General features: G+C 41.9%; 1 protein-coding gene across 1 annotated transcript; it reads right to left on the bottom strand.

Moving 5' to 3' along the window:
- Positions 1-7: 7 nt before the first annotated feature.
- Positions 8-22,349, bottom strand: CCDC175 (coiled-coil domain containing 175). Its single transcript, XM_075614807.1, has 20 exons — positions 22,130-22,349; positions 20,799-20,884; positions 19,581-19,692; positions 17,989-18,124; positions 16,061-16,289; positions 14,825-14,947; positions 12,832-12,941; positions 11,732-11,813; positions 9,471-9,607; positions 8,717-8,827; positions 8,548-8,619; positions 7,428-7,563; positions 6,452-6,583; positions 4,693-4,831; positions 4,225-4,304; positions 3,510-3,662; positions 2,528-2,630; positions 2,321-2,364; positions 1,310-1,469; positions 8-69 (listed from the first exon to the last, which is right to left on the bottom strand). The coding sequence occupies exons 1-20, from the start codon at positions 22,236-22,238 to the stop codon at positions 41-43; spliced, it is 2,283 nt and encodes a 760-aa protein (XP_075470922.1). The 5' UTR covers positions 22,239-22,349; the 3' UTR covers positions 8-40.
- Positions 22,350-22,823: the final 474 nt, after the last annotated feature.

Here is a 22,823-nt window from a genome sequence, read left to right on the forward strand (position 1 = left end):
GCTTTGATTTTTTTATTTATTTTTATTTTCACCCCTGGAATCAATGGGAGGCAATGGATGTGTCTTCCTCTGAAATAAAAGTAAAATACAATTATATTGATCAGACATCTCTGTGTTAAGGCAACAGTGTTCATCATTAGCCCATATGTATTATGTTAGACAAACTATAGTATAATAGATTGACGGGGCTGTCTCACTCTGTCTTCAGGTGAAAAAGTATTACATTGTGTTTATTGATATGGTGGCAATATATTGCACAGCCCAGTAGATGGCTGATTAGAAGACTGTATCAAGTAGCACAAATACAGTATATAACTATAAATGGAAAACAAAGAACCGATCCTGTGCTCCTACAAATTGGGCTAAAATATACTAGTGACACTTACATTTAGAACCTAAGTCTGTGTAACACAGGAATCATTTGGTTGCATCTTTTGATCAAAACATGATTCAAGCCGCCAACCTCGTCTCAGTAACCTCCGTTTAGCAGGCACCTGCACGGAATATATAATATACAGAGGTTACTGGGACGAGGTTGGTGGCTTGAATCATGTTTTGATGAAAAGATGCAACCAAATGATTCCTGTGTTACACAGACTTAGGTTCTAAATGTAAGTGTCACTAGTATATTTTAGCCCAATTGGTAGGAGCGCAGGAATTGTTCTTTTGTTTTCCATAAATGTAAAGCGAATCCCTTTACCAGCAGCATACTCCCCAAAGGGAGGAGCGCAGGTATTATGTACAGTACTTGGTTTCCATATAACTATAAATAGCTTCAAGTAACTTCCACCAATGTAACAGGAAGATGAAAAGAATGGTGAACTGTTTGACTGATTGATTGAAAAGTTAGGTGTATTGGTAAAGGCAGAAAATTGTGTTTAGCATAGGGGGGACTGGAAAAACATTCAGAATAAAGGCAGGTAAGTTGGTCACTGAGAGGTGTGCAGGTCAGTGATCGGGAGACAGTCTCATCTGGGATCGCTTATGTTGGGCAATGTTTATATCGCATGCCTATAGGACGGTAGTTTGGGAAATGGTTAGATATTATGAAGTCAAAAATATATAGAAGTATATGTGCACTCAAAAATGAAAGATCCTTGCGGGTGCTGAAACTATGGTTAAATCCCATAGAAATGAAGTCAAGTGGATCATATTTATTCATCCGTGTTGGACCGAAACCACTTGAGTGCTACAGTTTTCACTTCATTTGATAGATATTATGAAGGACATGGTTGCTTTCTGTGCTCAGAACTCATGGTGTACTGTAAATAACAATATTTAGCACAGCTCAGAATGTGTGGTTACATACCATGTTTCAAACTTGCTTTGCTTTCCAAAAGTGAAGCCAGGCCAATGAATTTACCCTGCAATTTGCTGTTCAGATATCCAACCTTCATCTCCCTATGATTAATTTTTGTTATAAGTTCCATGATGGCATCCAGGATCTCTTGATCACGCTCACAAAAATCCTTAAGGTAGACAAGAGATAGATATCGAGATATAGATACATATTCTTTGGTAATAGTGTATCTAGAATTGGAGGACATAATGAACTATAAAGTGACTCTGCTTTTGACATGTGTACATTCTAGTGTTGCAAAAAACATTGGTGATTTAAACATGCATGGAAGCGAAACATCCCTGGAACCCGAAGGATTCAGTGGGAATAGGATATAGCTCCGTGATACGTAGGGAGAGCCAGGACTCTCACCTGACGTTTCCTCTGCTGCTATTTTAACTCCTGAGTAATTGCTTGGTGATGATGGCAAGCTTAGCTCAGGTTTTGCTTCTCTGCTCTTGATTATAATTAGACGTTTCCCACTGTCTAAAGAGGTCCTGAAAGACCTTAAATATCCCACAGTCACAAACGGAAGAACATGTTATTTAAAATTGTTTAATATATTGTATAAGCAATTTTCTACCGTTATTACTGGAGGTGTTTCATATCTCTATTTACATACCTTCATGCTTTTTGTACGAAATAAGGAAATGTTTAGGTAATAGTATGTTTATAGCAGACTGTTTTACTGCTGATGTTCCCTCTAGTCCAAGGGCCACCAACAGGTCACGTTTTCAGGATATCCCTGCTTCAGCTCAGTCATTCTGAATGAGCCACCTGTCCTGAAATAGGGATATCCTTAAAACCTGACCTGTTGGTGGTCCTGGAGAACTGGAGTTGGCCGCTCCTGGTTTAAGAGGTGATTTTGTTTCCTTAACGGTTTTTTCTTTTCTTTTTGAGTATGATTGCAGTGGAGTTATTTGTATTTTTGCGTTTGCCAGGAACTATTTGCCTACTTGTATTAGCCAAAAGAAAACTTACATTGCAAACAAAGGTGTCCTTTTCCCAGCCTCTGTGAAGATGTTCTGGGGGAAAAACAAACATTTGAACAGAAATATTTTGATGGTTAATTTTGCAGTTTGAAGGGGACAGCACTCATAATGTACAGTAATACAGCACCATTGCTCTTGGGTGTTTAACAGATGAATTCCTGTATGTAACACTGTAACTAAGAGCATATACACTCACCCTGAAGGGATGCCACATCTCTCTCCATTTGTTTAGTAGACGATTTGTGCTTCTTTGCTTCATTTCTTGATTGATCAATATCGTCTTTAAATTGTGCCACGCGCTGTTAATATAATCATTTAAATGGTTTACACATACACACCGTGCTATTCCTAAAAGTTGGCTGAACTTTAAATCCTAATTGCCTTAAAGAGGGAGATCCACCTCAGTTTTAAATGTATAGGAAGCAGGAGGTGTCCAGAGCTGAACCACATAAAATTTTGGCTCCAGGTACCCACTGCTTCCTGAGATACATCCGAAGGTGGCCCCGGTACTGTCCCCTGCAGAGGAACCGAACAAGAGGTTTAAATCTCCAGCAAATCGGAAGCCGCAACGTTCCCAGTAAGTATCAAGTATCCCTGGGGCTGAAATAGTGCAGTTCAGCTCCTGAGCCTCTGAGCATCCTATATGGGGTGGGATTTAAGGGGGCCCACAAATAACTCCCTTTTAAACAAGAGGAATCATTTTTGCACACAAACGGCTATTTATAGTTTCTTTAAACTCCATGCCAAGCTTGTGAGTAATGGGTGAGTACATTCTACGAGATAAAAACCGTAAAGGTACACATTGTTATTGTTTCTTGTTCCGGTGAAGTTATAATTGATATTAATATTATAAAGAAACATTATAAAAATATCTTGTGGTTTTCATAACTCCTCTACAGCAACATCCAAGAAGTGGACAAGATAAGTTGGTCTAATGCAGGGGTGGCCAACTCCAGTCCTCAAGGACTACCAACAGGTCAGGTTTTCAGGATATCCCTGCTTCAGCACAGGTAATGCAGTCTTTAACTGAGCCACTGATTGAGCCACCTGTGCTGAAGCTGGGATATCCTCAAAACCTGACCTGTTAGTAACCCTTGAGGACTGGATTTGGCTACCTCTGGTCTAAAGACATCACAATTTGAATGCAAATCTGTGCAAAAGTCAATGAGATTACTCACTAATTTCAGTCTGCAGTTCTCCATGATGACAAGTTCAAGTTTTCTGTTGGCTTCATAAATGTTTTTTTCTATCACACTGATACTTTCAAGGTAGTGTTTCAGTTTCTCAAATGATGAAGTGCGCAGCTCTTTCAAAGAAATCTTTTGTGTTTCCTAGAACAGTTATTTCTGTTAATTGTTGTATTTCTGTGTGTTGAATGACGCATAGTGCAGTGTTATGTTGCAGATGCTCTCTTGCATTCAATGGTTTTATTGGGCTGAAGGAGCGGCTCAGTGAGTAAAGACACTGACTCTATAAACTGACACAGAGTGTGAAGCAGGGGAACCTGGTTTAATTCCTGGTGTCGGCTCCTTGTTACCTTGGGCAAGTCACTTTATCTCCCGGTGGCTCAGGCACCAAAATCATAGATTGTAAGCTCATCTGGGCAGGGGCTGTCTGTAACAATCTTATGTGCTGCGTACTGCGCGCTGTGCTGTAATTGTGACGCGCTTTGTGTCCCATGGGTAGAAAAGCACAATGTGAAATAAAGTTATTATTATATAGAATGGAAAACGGTAAAGATCTTATTAATGGAATATGTTTCATTGTCAGATCTTCTCCATAAATGGTGGAGTGTTAACAAAATAGAAGCATGTTGCTAATCTAGCCAAGTACAGTGTGATTTTAATCTATATAGTTTGTTCCAAGGTTGCTTCTCTACTTTAAAAATATTACCTTCATCTTTAACATTATTTCTATGTCTTTGCTTATTGTTTTTATGGACTCCACCAGTGATTTCTGTTTGGTTTTAAGTTCTACAGATAAAAGAAAGGACATTTCACAAAACATTATTCCAACATACACGTTACGATTATCTGAGCAGAGACCTTCTATTTGTATATTTCACCCCTTTATTATTTCATTGCTTTAACCCAGGGGTTCTCAACTCGTCCTCAAGCCTCCCCCCCAACATGTCAGGTTTTCAGGATATCCCAGCTTCAGCACAGGTGGCTCAATCAAAGACTGAGTCTCTGAGCCACCTGTACTGAAGCAAGGACTGATTGAGCCACCTGTGCTGAAGCTGAGATCCTGAAAACCTGACCTGTTGGGGGGGCTTGCGGACTGAGTTGAGCAGTCCTGCTTTATCCTATACACTCACTCTGTGTAAATCCCAACTATAATAGAACGACATTCCATTCCTACCTGCAGCTTGCTTTTTCGCGTCTTCATATTTTCTGTGCTCCTCGGTAAATATTTCCTCTGCTTCCTTCATAGTAGAAGTTTTCCCTGCTAGTTTTTCCTGCTCTGCTCGAAGATTTCCATTGACAATTTCAAACTGTTCCTTTAACACATTTTCAATGTACATGGACCAAAATAATATTAAAACATGACTAAACAGTCCATTTATGACATTTCTAGACATTTCTAGATTCAAACAATTCAGGTGTGTAGTTTCTGACTCTGATCTAAACAATTAATTTCTTAACAGCAATATATTTTCGCCTTCATCTGATCAGCGCATGAAATGTTTGTTGATTCCGTAACCTCTGCCTTACACTGTCCCACTTTGTGCGACTGCGCTCTTGGCAGAATTCCCTGCGGACATTTCAAAGGGTAGTTTGCATGCTTTTGTTGTTGGTGCCCTCGATATGTTCACTTTTTACTTTTGCCTCAACAAATGAATTAAAATGTGTATTTTTTTTAATTTATTTCTACTTCACCTATCAGTATCATTCCTTTAACATTTTGATGCTTTCCTTGACGTGTGCAACATGATATGAATTCTTCCACCTATCAGATACTCCCTTTAAAATGCAGTCTTCTCAATATTATGCCCTTGCGCAAAAACTCCCATTATCAGTCAGACTTTTACTATTCTTTAATGCAATCTTTTAAAAGCAGCTGTCTGCGCTGATCACCATATTTTGTATTTTTTTAAACTTCCGTCAAGACATGCCCTTTCCAACGCCGATTTTTAAAAAAAATTTTTTTTTTAAATCTTCGTTCTGGAGATATAAGCGTTTAAAATATTACGTGTCCGGGATGTTAAAAAGAAGCTCTCCCCAGAGTCCAGTGCAGTCTAAATGTTACCATAGTAGAAGCAATAAAACTTAATGAAAAAAAAGGATGGGTTTGGAACAAGATACTAACATTATGTGAGAAACTCATATAGGCTTCTGGGACGGAGATTTCTTCTAGGAGCAATACAGACATATTAATACTTACTGCATCTTTCTAGTTTTCCAACTCTTAATGCCATCTTTAATGGGTTTCAATGTACGGAGCATCCTTTGGTTGCTATAGCAGGCTCTGGCAACAAATTATCTGACGGTCTATTGTTACACCTTTCAGGTCAGCCACAATGTTACCCTTAGTAATATAAGGTTATATTGTAGTCGTTGCATTCCACTGACTGCAGGATATATTCAAAGTCAGCCATTCAGTGAACCCAGGGAGCAGGATCTTTGCTGATCGATCACAGGAGAACTGATCGATTGGCAGCTTGGGTAATTACTTTTGCTAAAAGGTATTCAAATGCTGCATACATTAAAACAAAAAAAAATGCAACCTGGAATAAAGCTTTTGGGAGTTAAAAATATATATATTGGTTTGGTGACTCATTGTATATTGTTTAACAGCAATATGACTATATCATGCTGTGTTTATAGTTGAACACCAAATAAGTAGTTTAACTGCAATAGGGCTAAAAAAAAAAAATACATGAAAGGATGAATATTATTTTATGGTGTCTGCTGATCTGTTTACAACTGTACATATGCTATGTCTGTTTTATATGGCGTGTTGGACCTAAATGCAGGACAACTGACTAATAATCCCGCTTTGTGGAAGTTGCACACACTACAAGTCTCTCTGAAGGGTTACAAACCTTTTATTAGAATTGCTTTTTAGTTGTAATTCTTTAGAGACATTCAAATCAAGAGGGTTCACATATTCATCTTACCTCAAGCATTTTTATTTCTTTATTGAGACGTTGCTCCGCATTTGAATGCTCTTCCTTGGCTTTAGTTTGCTCTGCAGTAAGCCTGCGAATCTGCTCGTCCCATTCTTTTATGTCTCTCTGTAGACGGGTGCCCTAGTTACAGAGAAAAGTATATCTGGTGATTCATGTAATTGCATATTTATCTCATTACTGTTGTTGCCTGCAATGTAGGAAATTGCAGTCAGTCATGTATGTGTCACGCATGCATGTTTACCTATACTAGTGTTTTTCAACAGGGGTTCCTAGGAATCTTTGGTTTCCCTGGGCATCCCTTAAGGGTTCCCTGCAGTTTTCAGGTAATTTGAAGACTGTACCAAATACAGAAGAATTTACAATGCATCTGATCTCAAACGCGCTATTAGAGGGGGTTGGGGTTCCTTACAATGTATCTGATATCAGACGCGCTATTAGAGAGGGTTGGGGTTCCTTACAATGCATCTGATCTCAGACGCGCTATTAGAGAGGGTTGGGGTTCCTTACCATGCATCTGATCTCAGATACGCTAATCGAGAGGGTTGTGGTTCCTTACAATGCATCTGATCCCAGACGCGCTGCTAGAGAGGGTTGGGATGACTGTTAAGAGTTTGATTGTAGTTGTCTTGAGAAGGCATGCTGTTTAAAGCTATGGTACTTGATTAAATTGATGAGGGCTTTCAGGGTTGAAACAGGTAATTGTGGCATAAAAAGTAACTCAAAGTTTAGCTTTGTGGTTTTGTGTAATTGGATTATTATTGCCATAAATCACTTGAAAATCAATTACCTAATGATAACTCTGTAGCAGAATTGTATCAGTGTATTGTACTAATAACTTTACAAATCTCCAGTTTTACTGGCTGGCGAGCGAGCTTTCATCTGAAATATATCTCTTTTAGTTTGCGAGTGAAAATGATGAAGACCTTAGTGTTAAGGTAAGATCCACCACTCTTTACAACTTTACCTCTTCAATTAAGGAAAGGCGTCTTTTTTTACCATTTTCGATTCTCTGGTTCATCTCATTCATGAATTTTTCCTCTGCCAGATTCCAGAGTTCCATCGCCTTCAATACTTCATCTTTATGAACTTGAAGGGACATTCTGTGGTTCAATAAATAGTTGGGGAGGGGGGGGAAGCAACATACTTCTATTAGTAATGGAGGTGGGAATCCATAAAAACCTTATCTGTCAGCCAAAGTTAGTCCTAGTTTTCGTACCATCTTACCCCAAGTAACTCGCATATGTTATTAAGAATGAGGAAGCATAAAAAGTGATACATACTAAAATCCTCAGCAAATAACCTACTTGTTTAAAACTGATTTGGTTACGAATTCTAATCCTTTAACCTGACTTCTGTGCTACATTAAGACCAGGAATGTCATAAAAAGGCAATAATTTGTGTTCCATTGTACAAATTGATTTTCTGGAGCTGTCTTTTTATTGAGCATAATAAAGGAATATATTGTGCATGTCCAGGAGAAAAATAAAACAAAACCAGTGATGCCCCATTCTACATTATAGCAGAGATTCAATAAGTGCCGCTTTGGGGTATCGCACCCCCAATCCGATGTTAACTGCCATTCAAGTCAGGCAGTTAAAGATGGATCGCAATGTGATATCCCACATCGGTGCTCAGTGAATCCCAGCATATGTCCTGTAGTGAATTGCTAACCTCTTAACTACTAGAGGATCATTTTTTCCAATGCCTGATTATATTCCAATTCCAATTATCTGGGGTGTCTGTATCACATACATTGCTCACTGTTCTGAATGAAGAAAATGGGTAAGCACTGTAAAGTACTATATTTATCTTACACAATTATTACATTCACACAGAACTTATATTCAGCATGGAATGTAGGAGAGGCTCATTGAGTAAAGTACTAATGACACTTGAGTTTGAAACAGGAACCTGGTGTCAGCTCCTTGTGACCTTGGGCAAATCACTTTATCCCTGTGCCTCAAGCACCCCAAAATAGATTGTAAGCTCTGCAGGGAACGGACCTGTGTCTGTAAAAATTCTGTGCAAAGATAAAATATATATATTATTTTGTGGAACAGATTTTTTCGGGGTTGAATTTATACCTATTTTTCTGTTCATTTTCAAGTTTCTCCTTCAAATCCACCAGCTGAACTGCAAGACGCTCCGCGCAGATTCTAAAGAAAACAAGGATGCAAATCAGGATTGAGGCGATACATTGTTGATTATGATACTAGAAATACATTACGTGATCGTAGCACGACAATAACTCACTTGCTATTTTCTTGAAGGTTTTCCATTTCCTCTTTCATTTCCTTCATCTCTATCTTTAGCTTGCCAACATGTTCCACTTTCTCATCAAGACCTCTGGTTGCTTGTTGAAGCCTATTGAACAAATGTCATTAAAAATGATGGGATCGTTGTATTATAGTTTCTATTTATAGATGTAAGAGTGCAAAATTATTACACCTGTATTGTCTCAAACCTCCTCAAGTCCAGTCCTCTGCTGGCAACCCAATCAGTAAGGGTAACCTACAGCAGGGATGTTCAACTCCAGTCCTCAAGCCACCCCAACAGGACAGGTTTTCACGATATACCAGCTACAGCTTATAAGACACAGCCTCTGATTGAGCCATCTGTGCTGAAGCAGGGACTGATTGAGCCACATGTGCTGAAGCAGGGATACCCTGAAAACCTGACCTGTTGGGGGGTGGGAACTTGAGGACTAGAGTTGAGCCCCCCTAACCTGATTCCTTTACCGATTGGCTCTGTCACAGGAAGTCGTCTTAAATAAGGGCGAAATGCATTCTTCTTAATAAATGTAATTTCTTCTTAATTTCGTGATTTTATAGGGTATTACCTCTTCGTTTGTTTAGGAAATTAACAAGGGATGTGTGGGCAGAACGGTCAATTTGTGAGTCCTAACATTATGTGTATGTGTATATGTGTGTATATATATATATATATATATATATATATATATATATATATATATATATATATATATATATATAGTTTTAAATCATACTTGTTTGTCAAGTGCTGTTTTTTCGCACATTCATTATCTTCGTCGGCTCTGACAGCCTGACATTTTTGCTCGAGATCTTTGTTTCTTATTGCGAGCTCTTTATTCAACTGTTCGGCGGTTTTCATTTCTTCGTCTAGCTGGTGGGGAAGAAATGCCACAATAACTAGCCAATCCCAGGAATGTTTGCGCATGCGTTCGCTTTACCGTGTGACTAACCATAGAGCGCTTGGTTTGCTTTCTTAGCTGTAGTGAGGCTTTTAACACTAATAATTCCAAGGTCCGGGCTTGTGGAACCCTGTTAGAATTTATAGTGTAATGAGAACAAAACCCATTCATTAAACCCAAGAAATTAAAATGGCAGTGGGTCGGACAAGAAGTAACAACAGTCATTGGACAAAGATGGTACTGTGAGAGCGATTAAAAGACATAGACAACCAAAAGTAAGATGGGAGGATGAAATCAGAAAATGTCTTGGAGCGACGTGAATAAGGGAGGCTTATAACGGCAGAACGTGGAAGATCATTGGGGAGGCCTTTATCCAGCCGTGGATCGATAAGGGCTGAAGATTGTGTGTGTGTGTGTGTGTGCGTGCGTGCGTGCGTGTATAGTTTGCAACTTAATGACATGGCACTTATGCTAAGCTAATTATGCTATATTCACATTTACAGAAGAATACGTTGTGACAGCCTATAACCCTGTAATAAGGAACGGTTTTCTTTTACCCCTTCAATGCTGCCATATTCTATATATAAAGTACAAATGGCAGAGCAGTTACTGTCACAAATTCGGCCACAAGACATTTTATGGCTACTCAGGGAAAATAAATATATTGATGAACGGTCACTTGGGAGCCTAAGGCTACGACCCCAGTGAGCGCGCGCGCGAGCAGGGAAGCGCCTGGCAGCGCTCGTGGCCTTGCCCCGAGCGATCTGAGGACTTCAGATCACTCGCGATGGGGAGGCATGGCTCGGGCGCAGCCATGACATCACGCAGCTGTTTCGCCCTCATTGGCTGAACCGCCGCCGTGACGTAGCCATCGCTCGGCCGCCGCACCAAATTTCTTGTCTTTTGGCAATGTGGTCGCACCATCGCGCTTTGTACGTGCGCATGCACGGACTGACTGGGGCCGGCCCCATAGAGGGCCGTCTCTTTGTTCAAACTGCGCACGCCGTCGTGAGCGTTATCGTGATTACTGGGGACGGGGCCTAACTCGTCTAATCCCACCCTGCACATGGAGAGCTGTCCTACACGGAGACCCATAGCATGGAAGGACATCTTTGGTGATTTCACTGTACTGGCAAAAACAAGTCAGGATTCTTTGGAAATATGTGTTGTCTTTGGTCAACTTTAGCCAAATAGTTAATGTCCCCCTTAAACCAGGGTCAGTCCGCTCTTTATTTGTATCTTATGAAAAATGAATGTTTCGCATTTTTCCGGGAGTGTTGGATTCAAGAATATCAGATACTTATGTTTATTTGTTTTACCAATGATGGCTTCAGAATTACTTAGCCAATAAAGAACAGAAATAACAATTTGTCTGTGGCTTTGGGGATTGCAAACAGTCTTATCATCCAAAGACATGAGATAAAGATTGTAAAAGGCCTCCAGACCAATTATTTACCAAAGCCATGTTAAAAATGTATTTACAAATAATTCTACTTGTCTGTTTTTGTTGTTTTTTTTTTTATTTGTTTGTTTATTTTAAAAATCTCAATCAGTTACATTTGTTATTAGACATGTCACTGTCCTGAGTTCACTTGCATCTAAGGAAGCGTTGCCCTTTAAAAGGAGCAATCCCAAGGGCGTTTGTTTTTACATGAGATTGACGCAGGGGCTCTCTGGGGCTGAACCTCATTAATTTCCGCTGCAGGCACCCCCTGCTTCCAGAGATACAGACCCCCGTAGAGGGTGCTGGTAGCAGCTCCGACAGAGCTAGCTGGGGTTTAAAGGTCCCGCGTCACATGGGCCAATAGGTTGCCAAAGCGGATGACGTCACGGCTTCCTATTGGCGTGTGGGAGCTTTGAAACTCCGCCATTACATGAACCCTGCTAGCCAAGCAGCTACTGGCACCCACTACAGAAGAAGGGGGTCCCCGGAGCTGAAATGAGTGGAGTCCAGCTCCAGAGAACCCCTTCCTCAATATAATAATTAATTATAATAAAACAAATTCACCTCCCCAAAAAAATGAAAAGTGATAGATCAGCAACGCAATTTCGTCTAGAATTTGAAAACACTCCTATTTCTATAACACTCCTCTTACCTCCAGTATCCTCTCATTGAGAGAGTCCGCTTCTTTCTTAAAATCTTCTTTCAAGTTAGGGATGTACAATTCCAGATTATCCCTAAAGCAGAAACAAATCAGATGTGCAAAGTCATGTATATAAGGTTTAACTGAAAACGACCTGCGGCCCATGCAGGGCCGTCCTAACAGCATTATAGGCCCCTGGCAAAGCAGTGCACTGGGCCCGGCCTACACAACCCCCGCCATTAATTGCCTCCAGCGAATCCGTTATAATATTCTGCTTCCATAACATTGCAAGCAATGAAAACAGCAACGTTTCTCTGGCGAATGCAGACACGCCAACTCTCCGCAACAAGTCGTCATTTTTCTCCTTTTACCGAGTTAGCGGGAGATTTGAATGTTGAGGCGGGTGATCGGAAAATTAGTGTTAAATTCTGGTCTGTGCATAGATTAGCACGGGGCCCCCGGGCAACTGCCCAGCGTGCCCATGCGTTAAGACGGCACTGGGTCCATGTAACGTAGGTAACATGTGGAGGGGGGGGGGTATCTTTGCAATGTTGCGGAGGGAAAAAAATCAAGATTATGTCAGTTATGTTGTGCCAGTTTGCAGTTTCCTAATGTTTGATGAACAGCGGCTTAAAGCAGCAGTCCAAGCTGCCGATTTTTTTCTTCTAATTTTATCACATACATCCCCCCCCCCCTTAATATGTGCATCAATACTATCTACACAGTGATAAGTAATTAGCCGATCGATCCGTTCTCCTGTGATCGATAGGCGCAGATTCGGCTCGGGGGTTCACTAAACCAGTGCAGCAGAAGAGGACCAAAGATGCAAAGTTCTGTGGGGAAGATCAGGTGACCAGGCAGTCACTAGATACAATTGGTGCACTGCTAGAGAGAAGGCATGGCTTAAAAGGGGACGCCAGAGCCTGTTTCAGAAGAGGAAGGGGATGTGACTTGTAAATGGTTGCTATAGAAACAAAAAATGCTTGTTACATTATAATACATTCAAAATGTAATTCAGAGTTGTTTTTTTTTTAAACACACATGTAGTATATTACTTGGTCTGCAGCTTTAAGGTTTGTTTGTACACTTGAGTTCTAACAATGCAGTCTTACTTTTTGTTGGAGAGCTCCAAGGTTGTCTTGTTTTGAATATCCAGCTTATTCGTCAACCGGGCATGCGAGGCTTGTAAGAGCAAAATCTCATCCTTCACAGAACGTACCGTCTGTTGTAGAAAAAAAAAATATTGTCAACTACCACCAAAACCACAGGGAAACCCAGTTCCAATCTCTCTTAAGACTTGTTTTCAAAGGGCAGATTTAAAGGGAGACTGGTGAACGCAAAATAATTTTGTTGGTAGAAGCAACATTACCAAAAAGCAATTACTTACATGCATGTTCCTAAGGCTGCGCTTATAGTGCCGGCGACGCGACCGCTGACGTCACCTGTCGCCCTCGCAAAAGTTGTATTTCAAGTTTGAGAGACGTCGCTGGGGACAAGGCCAGTGACGTCACCAAGGGGGAGGGCAGAATGCAATAGGCGCTCTGTGATTGGTTTAGAGGCAGTCACATGTGGCGACTGTCTCTCCAAAAACCAAATATCAGTGACTACCAGATTTGTGGTAGCACTGTCGCTCCGTCGCGTGCACTATAAGTGGCGACGACGGCGACAATGCATTTGTTTTGACGCGACGGTCGCGGCTCTATAAGGCAGCCTAATTATGCCACTATTTTAAAGTACAAACAGTCATTTGGTGCAGTTTTATAAACTTGTTCTTTATGTGAGTTTTCTATGAAGAAAGGTGGGGATGGGGTACAAATGAAATAGCTTCTTTATTTGTCAACATTGAACTTGCTTCCTCAGTGATGCTGGCAAGACAAGACCAGTTGGACAGCTTTCTGTACCAGTGAATAAGCGTATTGTCATTACCCATTGCAATACATCGGCTGTGATCCTCCAGGCCTCGTACTGTACAGAGGCCAGAGAGAAGACACCCTCCCCTGAGGACCTCAGATTGCACAATAGCACAAGAAACTGCAGCATATTTTCTGCTTTGCTGCCATTTTGCTAAGGGACAAATAAAGAACGTATGGGAAACCAGAGAGACCTCACAGAACAAAAACTGTGACCCGTTTAGTTTGGAAGAATGACCCGTTTAAGAACACTGTATATCTCACGCATCCCATGCTATTAGCTATATCAGGGGTGCGCAAACTGGGGGGCGCGACACTTTTTGTGCGCAGCTCACTTACCCAGCTTCAGTCCACATGTCTCCATGGCAACGCGGTGTCAAATGACACCGTGGGTCATTGTATGCTACATTTGAGGTAAAGGGGGGCGCAACGCAGGGAGAAAGCAGGCAGGAGGGGCGCAGCGCAGGAAGTTTACGCGCCCCTGGGCTACATTACTCTTTTGTTTCCTCTTTCCAGTGGAAGAAATACAAAAGACACAGTATAAAATCGGTAGTGTAGGACCGGCTGAGAGTGTCTACCTTCTATCTATCGCAATGTCCTGTGAAGCGCAAACACAGAACCCTGCTCCTGTGCGCTTTCTCCAAACTCCAAAAAGGTGGAGCGAAGAATCCATCCGGAAAGGCGATTTCGAAGAGCCGAATCTGGAGCCGTTTTCTGAAAGTGGGAATAGTCTTTGATGGATACGGGGAAGGCGTTCCGTTCCCCGGCGACCGGTACCGAAGGGTCACGACCAGCTTGTCTAGCGACTTATTTATTTACAAAAATGTTTCACCAAGGAAGAAAATACATTGAGAGTTACCCCTCGTTTTCAAGTATATTATCAAATATATATTGTGGGTCTGGGATCTGAGCTCGCTAAGATTGTGTATGTGTCATTGTACATTTGAATGAGCTCAAAAAGCAATTGCAATTTCCGCACAGCTGCATTTGCACATACACATTTAACCCTTTCAGTCCTGGACTTTTCACAGTCGATACAATGCAGGAGGAGACGGTGACCATCAGACCAATCGCACCGCTGGGCTAAATTAAAGGAAGGCAATCCAAGTTCTTAAGGGCCTTTAAATAATGAAAGCCACGTGTAATCTTTGCAGAGACATTGTCTGCTATTCGTTTCTTGCTCATTTCTTCTTACCTCTTTTTCCCTGTTGATCTTTTCCTCCACATCAAGGAGGATGGATGTTAGCTCTCCGAGACACTCTTTTTTTTCAAGATTTTGCACCATCTGTGCCTTTATCTTTTTCTCCATCTCTGTGATCTGCATAATGAAACAGATAAAACACAGTAAGAGGTACATTCCCTGAGTTCAAACTTCTGGAACACTTTGATGAATATAACCCTTCAGACTGATATCCATTTGGATAATATACTTAGTTTCGCCACAGTATATGTCTGTGTGTGTGTGTGTGTGTATGTGTGTATGTGTGTATGTGTGTATGTGTGTATGTGTGTATGTGTGTATGTATATGTATATATATATACGGTAATACAGCTTCCTTAGGCAATCCTGCCCCAGTGCCGTGTGATTAATAGCATAGACAGATATACTCAGGCAATTAAATAATAAAGTAATTTATTAAGTAAATGTTTCGGTCCTGTCCAGGATCTTTATCAAGGCAACTGTTGTCTTGATAAAGGTCCTAGAGACAGGATAAAGCGTTGACTCACTTTAATTAAATTACTTTAATATCTAAGAACCCGTGTATATCTGATATATATATATATATATATATATATATATATATATATATATATATAAAACAGATAATTGAAATAAATTATTAGAAACAAGCTGAAAGTACCCAGCATTACTCAGGAATTCTAAGAAATGTATATAAGAAATTTCCTTTTTTTAGTTTCTTAATGCGAAATCCCCTTGCTAACATTCACCCATAATAGTTTAATTGCCTCTGCGGTCCTGTAGTGTTCGATCGGGAGCCTCTGATGCTGCATGTATGGGACATTACATTTGTGATGTCATCAGTATGTCATTGCTGATGTAATTTGTGATGTCATCAATGATATAATTTGTGATGTAATTTGTGAATTGTATCCAAACATAGACAAAAACCTGCTTCTTGATCTCAGGAAGCATCATGCTAAATTTGGTTACGATATCTTAAGAGGTGTCCCAATTACTAGCGGACAGACAAACCGCTTTCCGAAATATTTAGTAGATAATCTCGTACCATTTTAGCATTAGCCACAATGAAAACAGTATACTTAATTACGAGAGTGTAAGCCAATCTTTCCATGAGTGGGCACGTCCCCTATACGCTCATGTATACATGTTCCCTGTAGAAAATAAGATATTTGCTATTATCAATGAAAAGCAACAAAGCGGAAGACATAAAATATCTTCATGAGCAACCTTAGCATTCAGGATTTCTTTCTCTTTAAGAAATTGCTGTCTTTCAATAATCATATCTTTGGCGAGGTCCTCAATTTTGCATTGGAACTCGATTACAGCCTGCAGGGCATCTTTGCGTTTGTTGTACATCTCATTTAAAAGAATGCTTTGGTGGGCCTTCTCTGCCATCTGCTGGTTTAATGAGACCACCCCTTGCTGGTACTCATTCCATAATGTCTTTTCCTGATCACTAGTACACAAAAGAAGATGTGTTACCCTAACATGCATGTTCTGTATGAGATCACATGTTGGGTCCTATGTACTAAACGTCACAAACAGCTTTTTGGGTGCAAAAATTGGCATGCAGAAATGTCATTTTAAGTTGCTCATGTGTGCACCTATTCACTAACCTGCCATTTCTCCCTGCAACATCAGCATCAATGATTATGTTTTGCTTTTTGGGGGCATACAGAAGTGAACTGCGGTAAGCGTACAGATACACACACCTCCGTCTCTCTGCCGGTCCGGGGGCCCCTCCTCCGGCTCCCCACTCCGGTCGGAAGGATACCGGCGCCGACACGAGGAGGGAAACGAGACGGAGGTGTCTGTGCTCTGTGACAGGGGTCTTACCTTTTCCGGAGCGGGCCACCTCCTGTAGCGTCGTGTTGCCATGGTGACCGACATCACATGACACCGCGGCATCATGTGACGACGCGTTGCCATGGCAACAAGCTGTCACATGCCACCGCATTGCAATGGCAACGTCATATTAGGTCACGACGTCATGATGCCGCAACGCTGCCGGAGGAGTTCAGCTCGGCAAGGTAAGTGACTGTTTTTACGGGGGAGGGCCCTGCAAAGCCTAAAGCCAGCCCTGGACTTGGTACACTTGTATGCATCTAGCGGCATAGATGCAGGATCATAGCACCTCCAGCTGAATTATATTAGACAGAGTGCGTGCTAGTTCATTTTATTTTTCAATGATATGTAATAAGAAATAGCAAATGACAATGGAGAAGGAGCACAGCAAAGGAGAGAACTGGAGGCAAAAATAACAACGTTTATTGAGGCATGATAGTTTAAAAGGTTTAAAAACAGAAACCTCTAACGTGTTTCCCGCCGGGATGGTGCTTTATCAAACTGAAGCGCTATGTACATTAATGGCGCTATATAAATAAAGACATACAATACAATACAAAATTGTACTAAGAAACAATGTTTTCTCGCACCACAAAAAAGGAGAAGGTGCTTTCAAATCGCCCGCCAAGTGCAACTTGCTATGTGTTAACCCACAAATGTATATGACGGAGCACGGATGTTTCATAATATAGCTTAACAAACTGTATTAACTTCACAGTACGACTATTCTAAATAATAATACACTACAAATTTATATTTATATTTACTAATATATATATATTTACCAATACTAGTTTCTAAGTTTAAAAAATACACAACTTTATATTTTAAATTGTATCAATCAGGTAGTTCACATGACCCAACGCATTAAATATAGTTTGAAACAAATTATGCGTCATTTGTGTGACGTCGTAATTCATACGACGCGCATTTGTATTACTTTTTAGCACTGATATTTTGCCGCGCAAAAAAAAAATCACAAATATATTCTTAGTATAGACGGTTGTCGGTTATCCGCCAGCATCCGTCCCGCAAACCTCCGCCGGATTGCCGACCCGATGTTAATCCACGGCGGTGAGCGTCGGACAATCCGTTCCAACGTCCCATAATGCGTTCAGCGGAATGCATTATCTGGCTTCGGATAATTTGTTCCCCGGATAACGGACCGACGGATAACGAGGACCACCCTGTACATGGCTCTCATTATCATACAACATGTATTTTTAGTGACAAAACAGGATTGCTTCCAGGGGACCGAAAGCATAAACATGTTTTATATATTGATGTAAGGTAAAAGCAAATAAGTGTACCAGAGAAAGGAATTCTTTTCTTCCAGTCCATGTTTTTTCTGACCAACGCGTTCCAATTCCAGAGTTCTATTCCTTAACTCTGTTTGCAGCTGCGTCATCTCCAAGGCGTTTAATTCACGCGCACTTAAAACTGCGGCTGGAACAATAACAAACAGAACATATTAGTAGAATTACACAATTCTTTTTTTTTTTTTTTTTTAATCTAACTGACTTTTAAAGCAGCAATCCCGCTTTCATTTTTTTTTAAATTATAATTGTTATTATAGGTTTGAAGCAGGGGGTCTCCGGAGCAGAACTCTGTCAATTTAAGCTCCAGGGACCCCGTGCTATCAGCGATACTTGCCTCCGGAGGGGGTGCCGGTATCTCTGCAGGGAGGGAACTCGTGCTGGCGGCATTTAAATGTCCCGAATCATGCGGGCCAATAGGAAGCCGTGACGTCATCCGTTGCAGCTTTCCATTGGCCGACGTAATAGAACTTTTAAACTATCAATTGCTACAGATTTTAAAATGTATTAATATTGGTGTGTGTGAGCTGGATTCTACTATCAATTTGCAAGATCCTAAAATGTAATTAACAATTTGGTGTGTCTGCGTTGATTAGGCAGACCCCTCCCTTAATTATTAGTCAATGTGGCTGTGTTTTAGAATACTTAAGGCAGGATACTTTGGCTGTGAGCCATATGGCTGTGTAACATTTAAGTGTGTGGCAGAGTTAATCTTGGAGTTGAAATTGGAGGTGAAGATTGGAGGAAGATCTGGACTCTGAACAACAACTTTATAACTGTGAGAATTTTACTTTCTAAAAGCTGTGCTTATTTGTACTCTTCCTATTCTCCAATAACTGGGAAGTCTCTCCTCCTGTATCTCACTATGCCCTCCTTATTGCTTTTTCTGTTTACTGTTTCCTCACTCCTTGGTGAATGTCCCTGGTCTCTCCAACTTCCCCACTCCCCACTGCACCATTTATATTTATACACCTCTCTCCCAACAACCCTCAATAAAAAACACCCACACAAATCCTCTATTCACTCCCTCTCTCTACTCCTTCCTGCTGCTGGGGATCTTCCCTAAGCCTGAAGCCAGACATACACCCCTGATCTCACCCATGGCTCCCTGCCATCTCTTCCCCTTTAAATGGTGTTAACCTTTTCATTTAACACTGACGAACCTTAAAACTTGCCCCACAAATCAAGCATCCCAATAGCCTGCACTCATGGCTACTGTCCCACAGTCACGTATACCACCCATTTTGGCCAAGCACACCCATCTACAGCACTTATTCCCTCACCTGCTGTCTCTGTAAGTTTCCCCTCAAACCTCTTAGATTGTAAGCTCTTCGGGGCAGGGATTTCCTCTCCCATTGTCTGATTTTTGCTGCACTTATTGTATTTTTAAAATTCCCTGTACTGTATTCTTTGTGAAGCGCTGAGTACACTTTTGGCGCTATATAAATAAAGACATACAATACTTGCCACTACGGAGGCGAGTATCTCAGTAAGCAGGGGGTTCCCGGAGCTGAAATTAACAGGAAGACCCCCTGCTTCCATCCTATAAAAAAATGAGACTGAACATTTCATCCTAATATCATTACCTTCTATCTCCTTTGTTATAATTCCGGGGAGATGCAGCACTTTGTATCGTAATTTGCTTGTGTTAATTGTTTCTATTTCCAGTAGCTCACGTATAATCCTTCTGACATGTTCCTAATTATTTAAAAGAGTTAAAATCAATAATACAGGTATAAAAGACAATGAAAGAAATGGTCTGTTGTGTTTCAAGAGCATTACTTTGCCTCGGCCTGATCTTCTAACATGCCACATACATTTGCCACCCGCATTTCTTTGTAATGTTACTACATTAGCAGCTAAAACGCACCTTAGTTCTTCAGTTTTAGAATTGATAAAGACTGTTCAACCTTTTATAGTAAATCATTTAATTTTCTATCACAAAGTAACATACCTTTTCTGATGGCCAAATTAAAAGAAAAAAAAAACGGAAAATAAAAAAACATCTGTGTTTTCCCATGGCCGTTACAGATCAGATACTGAACCAAAACGTCATCTTAACTCAGTGCAATCCAAACAGTGGTCATCATTCTCACCGGTCTGCAGAGGATCCTGCCAGCGCTCATACCCCCGCTTCCCTACCGGGCCAATTTTTCCTCTCCCTCCGGCCGGTGCCGGAAGTAACTTCCGCCGAGCTTTGCAGCACTGCAGCTTCCGACGTGGTCAGGACCAAGTGTAGTAGGCCTATCCCCCCCCCCAAGCTAACATTCTCAGTGTGTGTGGTGATTGAGTTTGTTTGGTGATTTAGTGTGTGTGGGAAGTTTGAAGTGCAAATGCCAGCCCTCATATTAACCGGTTCTCCAATTTTAATTTGTTTTTTTTTAGCAGGTCCTCTACGGGCAAAAGGTTGGACACCCACGGGTCTTATATTTTAATCTCCATCCAGGCTGGCTGATGTAGGGCACATACTATATCAATATCCAGCAAATCCATACACCTCTGATTTATTGTATTTATAGCCATAATATGGCACTTTAGAGTGTGATAGGACAGGTCAGGGGTGGCCAACTTTAGCCCTCAAGGGTTTCAGGATATCCCTGCTTCAGCTCAGGTGGTTTAATCAGTGGCTCAGTTTTTCTTCTCAGTCTGAGTACACACAACATACCAAGTACAGACAGATATTCCACACTCCCCCCCCCCCCCCCAGGAATTACTTGTATCAGATTAATATCTGCAAGCATTTATTGATAAGAGATTTGCGATGGCTTTCCGATATATTTCTCTCCAGTCCGCGTCATATTTACCAAATCCTTCACCGCGTCAGCAGCCGCCACCAGATGCAGCACAGCTTCGCCGCTGATCGCCGACTCGCCATCTTTCAGCTGCTTCTCTAAAGTGAATGGGGGTAAATTTATCTGAAGGGGGAAAACAACATTTTCTACTTCATCTTGCAACCGGCTAGTGAATTATATGTTTATCTTATCTACATCCGTGTGTCCAGTATTGAACATGCTGTCCAGTAAAAAATGAGAGGTAATACTGGTCATGTATGTGTATACCGGTATTACCTCTCTGGTCATAGTGACCTGACCGGCTTGGGGGGCTGTGGGATTTCCCCCATCAGAAGCCAATCAAGAGGTGGTGTCAGGAGCCTGGGGTGGGGCCAAGGAGAGGAGGAAACAGCATAGAGAGGTGAGAGGGGTGTGTGTCTCGAGCGTGTCGCACCTTTCACCATTGTCTCCAGTATTTTTCGAGAAGCCGCCTGGCAACCATAGTACAGGCCTCATAGTCATAATAGTATCCATAACATCAATGTCTTGTTTTTTTGGGGCTTTTTTTTTTTCAATTAAAATATTTTTGGGGTACCAGAACATTACTACGTTTAATAAGACGATGCTCACACACCCTGACTTTGGGCCTCTGTCCCTGATAGATATTAGTACGCCCATCCACCCGGATTCCAAAATTAACAATGTGTGGCTCCTTTGCCTGCCATTACCCAGAATCCCTGGCTGCTGTGGAAGCGCTCTATGCTAAGAGATAATGGGGAAGGTCAGGGTTGCAGTCCTGCGTGAGGCGTGAATGTGCTCACAAGTGAGAGTTTTATTTGCTGTACGAAACAAATAAACAAACACATATATAACATGGATCCATTTATACATTTTATTGGCAAACGTGTACACTAAAAATATAAAAGGGATGAACCAATATTAATTAAAAAAAAGGGTTTTCAGACCAGTAAATAGGTTTTCAGGGCTGACACGTTAGGAATAAATAGCGCTTTAGAGCATGCATTGTGAATGTGACATTGTGGGGACCGTGCGTCAGAGAGGCGGCCGAGGGATCATGTCACCCTGTGATCTGGCGCAGAACAGACCTGCTTTGCGGGATGCGCAGTCACTACAGCGCCTGGCTGACCTGGGACAGTAATGCGTGTCCTTATTCTGCACCCTGCACCCTGCGTCAGGCATCCTGCGTCAGGGAGCACCCTGCACCCTGCGTCAGGCAGCACCCTGCGTCAGGCAGCGCCCTGCCCCGTGTCAGGCACCCTGCACCTTGCCCCCTATGTCAGGCATCCTGCGTCAGGCAGCACCCTGCCCCCTGTGTCAGGCAGCACCTCGCACCTATCACATACCGATCTCCAGGAAGTGCTCCAATGCCGCAGACACCGCGGTGGAGTCCGGTAACACCGCGGTGGAGTCCGGTAACACCGCGGCACAGTCCGGTAACCCGCTCGCGTTCATTGCTCAGTATACGGATGCTCCCCTTCCCGGCCTCCGCAGCACTAGGCCTGCCAGCTAACAGGAGCGGTTGCTATAGTAACCTGGACGCCTCTCGCTGCCGCCCCCCTGTTGTGTAGCAATGGAACGCTCCTCCTGCCTGCTCCTAGCGTGCGGCGCGAACCAAGCGCTGTGTAACAGGGGGGGGGGGGGGGGGAGTTGGGGGGGGGGCTGAGAGAGCGTTACCTAATTTATTTGCAAAATAAACACTGGGCAAGGCAGTACGTCAAGGCAAAACTGGTGCAATTGTGTTGCAAAAAGAAAATGCGCTAAACGTGTTACAGAAAACACTTCTATACTGCGGCTGTCAGTGGGATTTATTTTCTTTCATACATTCTAGAGCAGGGGTCTCAAACCGAGTCCTCAAGGGCCACCAACAGGTCAGGTTTTAGGCTGAGTCCTGCTTGTACGCGCGCGCGGGGGAGAAGGGGGGCATTGCGTCTGGTTGAGCGCACAGGTAAGTATAGTTTTTTTGTTTACCCGAGCGCGGTTGAGCGTGTGTGCCCGCGGGAACTTACATATATCTATATATGTAAGTAACTGCCGCAG

This window comes from Ascaphus truei, chromosome 9, assembly GCF_040206685.1.
Source record: "Ascaphus truei isolate aAscTru1 chromosome 9, aAscTru1.hap1, whole genome shotgun sequence".
In the NCBI taxonomy this organism is placed as follows: Eukaryota; Metazoa; Chordata; class Amphibia; order Anura; family Ascaphidae; genus Ascaphus; species Ascaphus truei.

What these genes read in the sequence shown, in the direction of transcription:
- CCDC175 (XM_075614807.1), bottom strand. Translation starts at nt 22,238, where the DNA reads ATGAACGCGAGCGGGTTACCGGACTGTGCCGCGGTGTTACCGGACTCC. An exon ending in AACCTTCAAGAAAATAGCAA is followed by an intron (nt 8,620 to 8,716) that starts GTGAGTTATTGT and finishes TGTTTTCTTTAG; the next exon opens with AATCTGCGCGGAGCGTCTTG. An exon ending in CAAAGCAAGTTTGAAACATG is followed by an intron (nt 70 to 1,309) that starts GTATGTAACCAC and finishes CTTTTATTTCAG; the next exon opens with AGGAAGACACATCCATTGCC.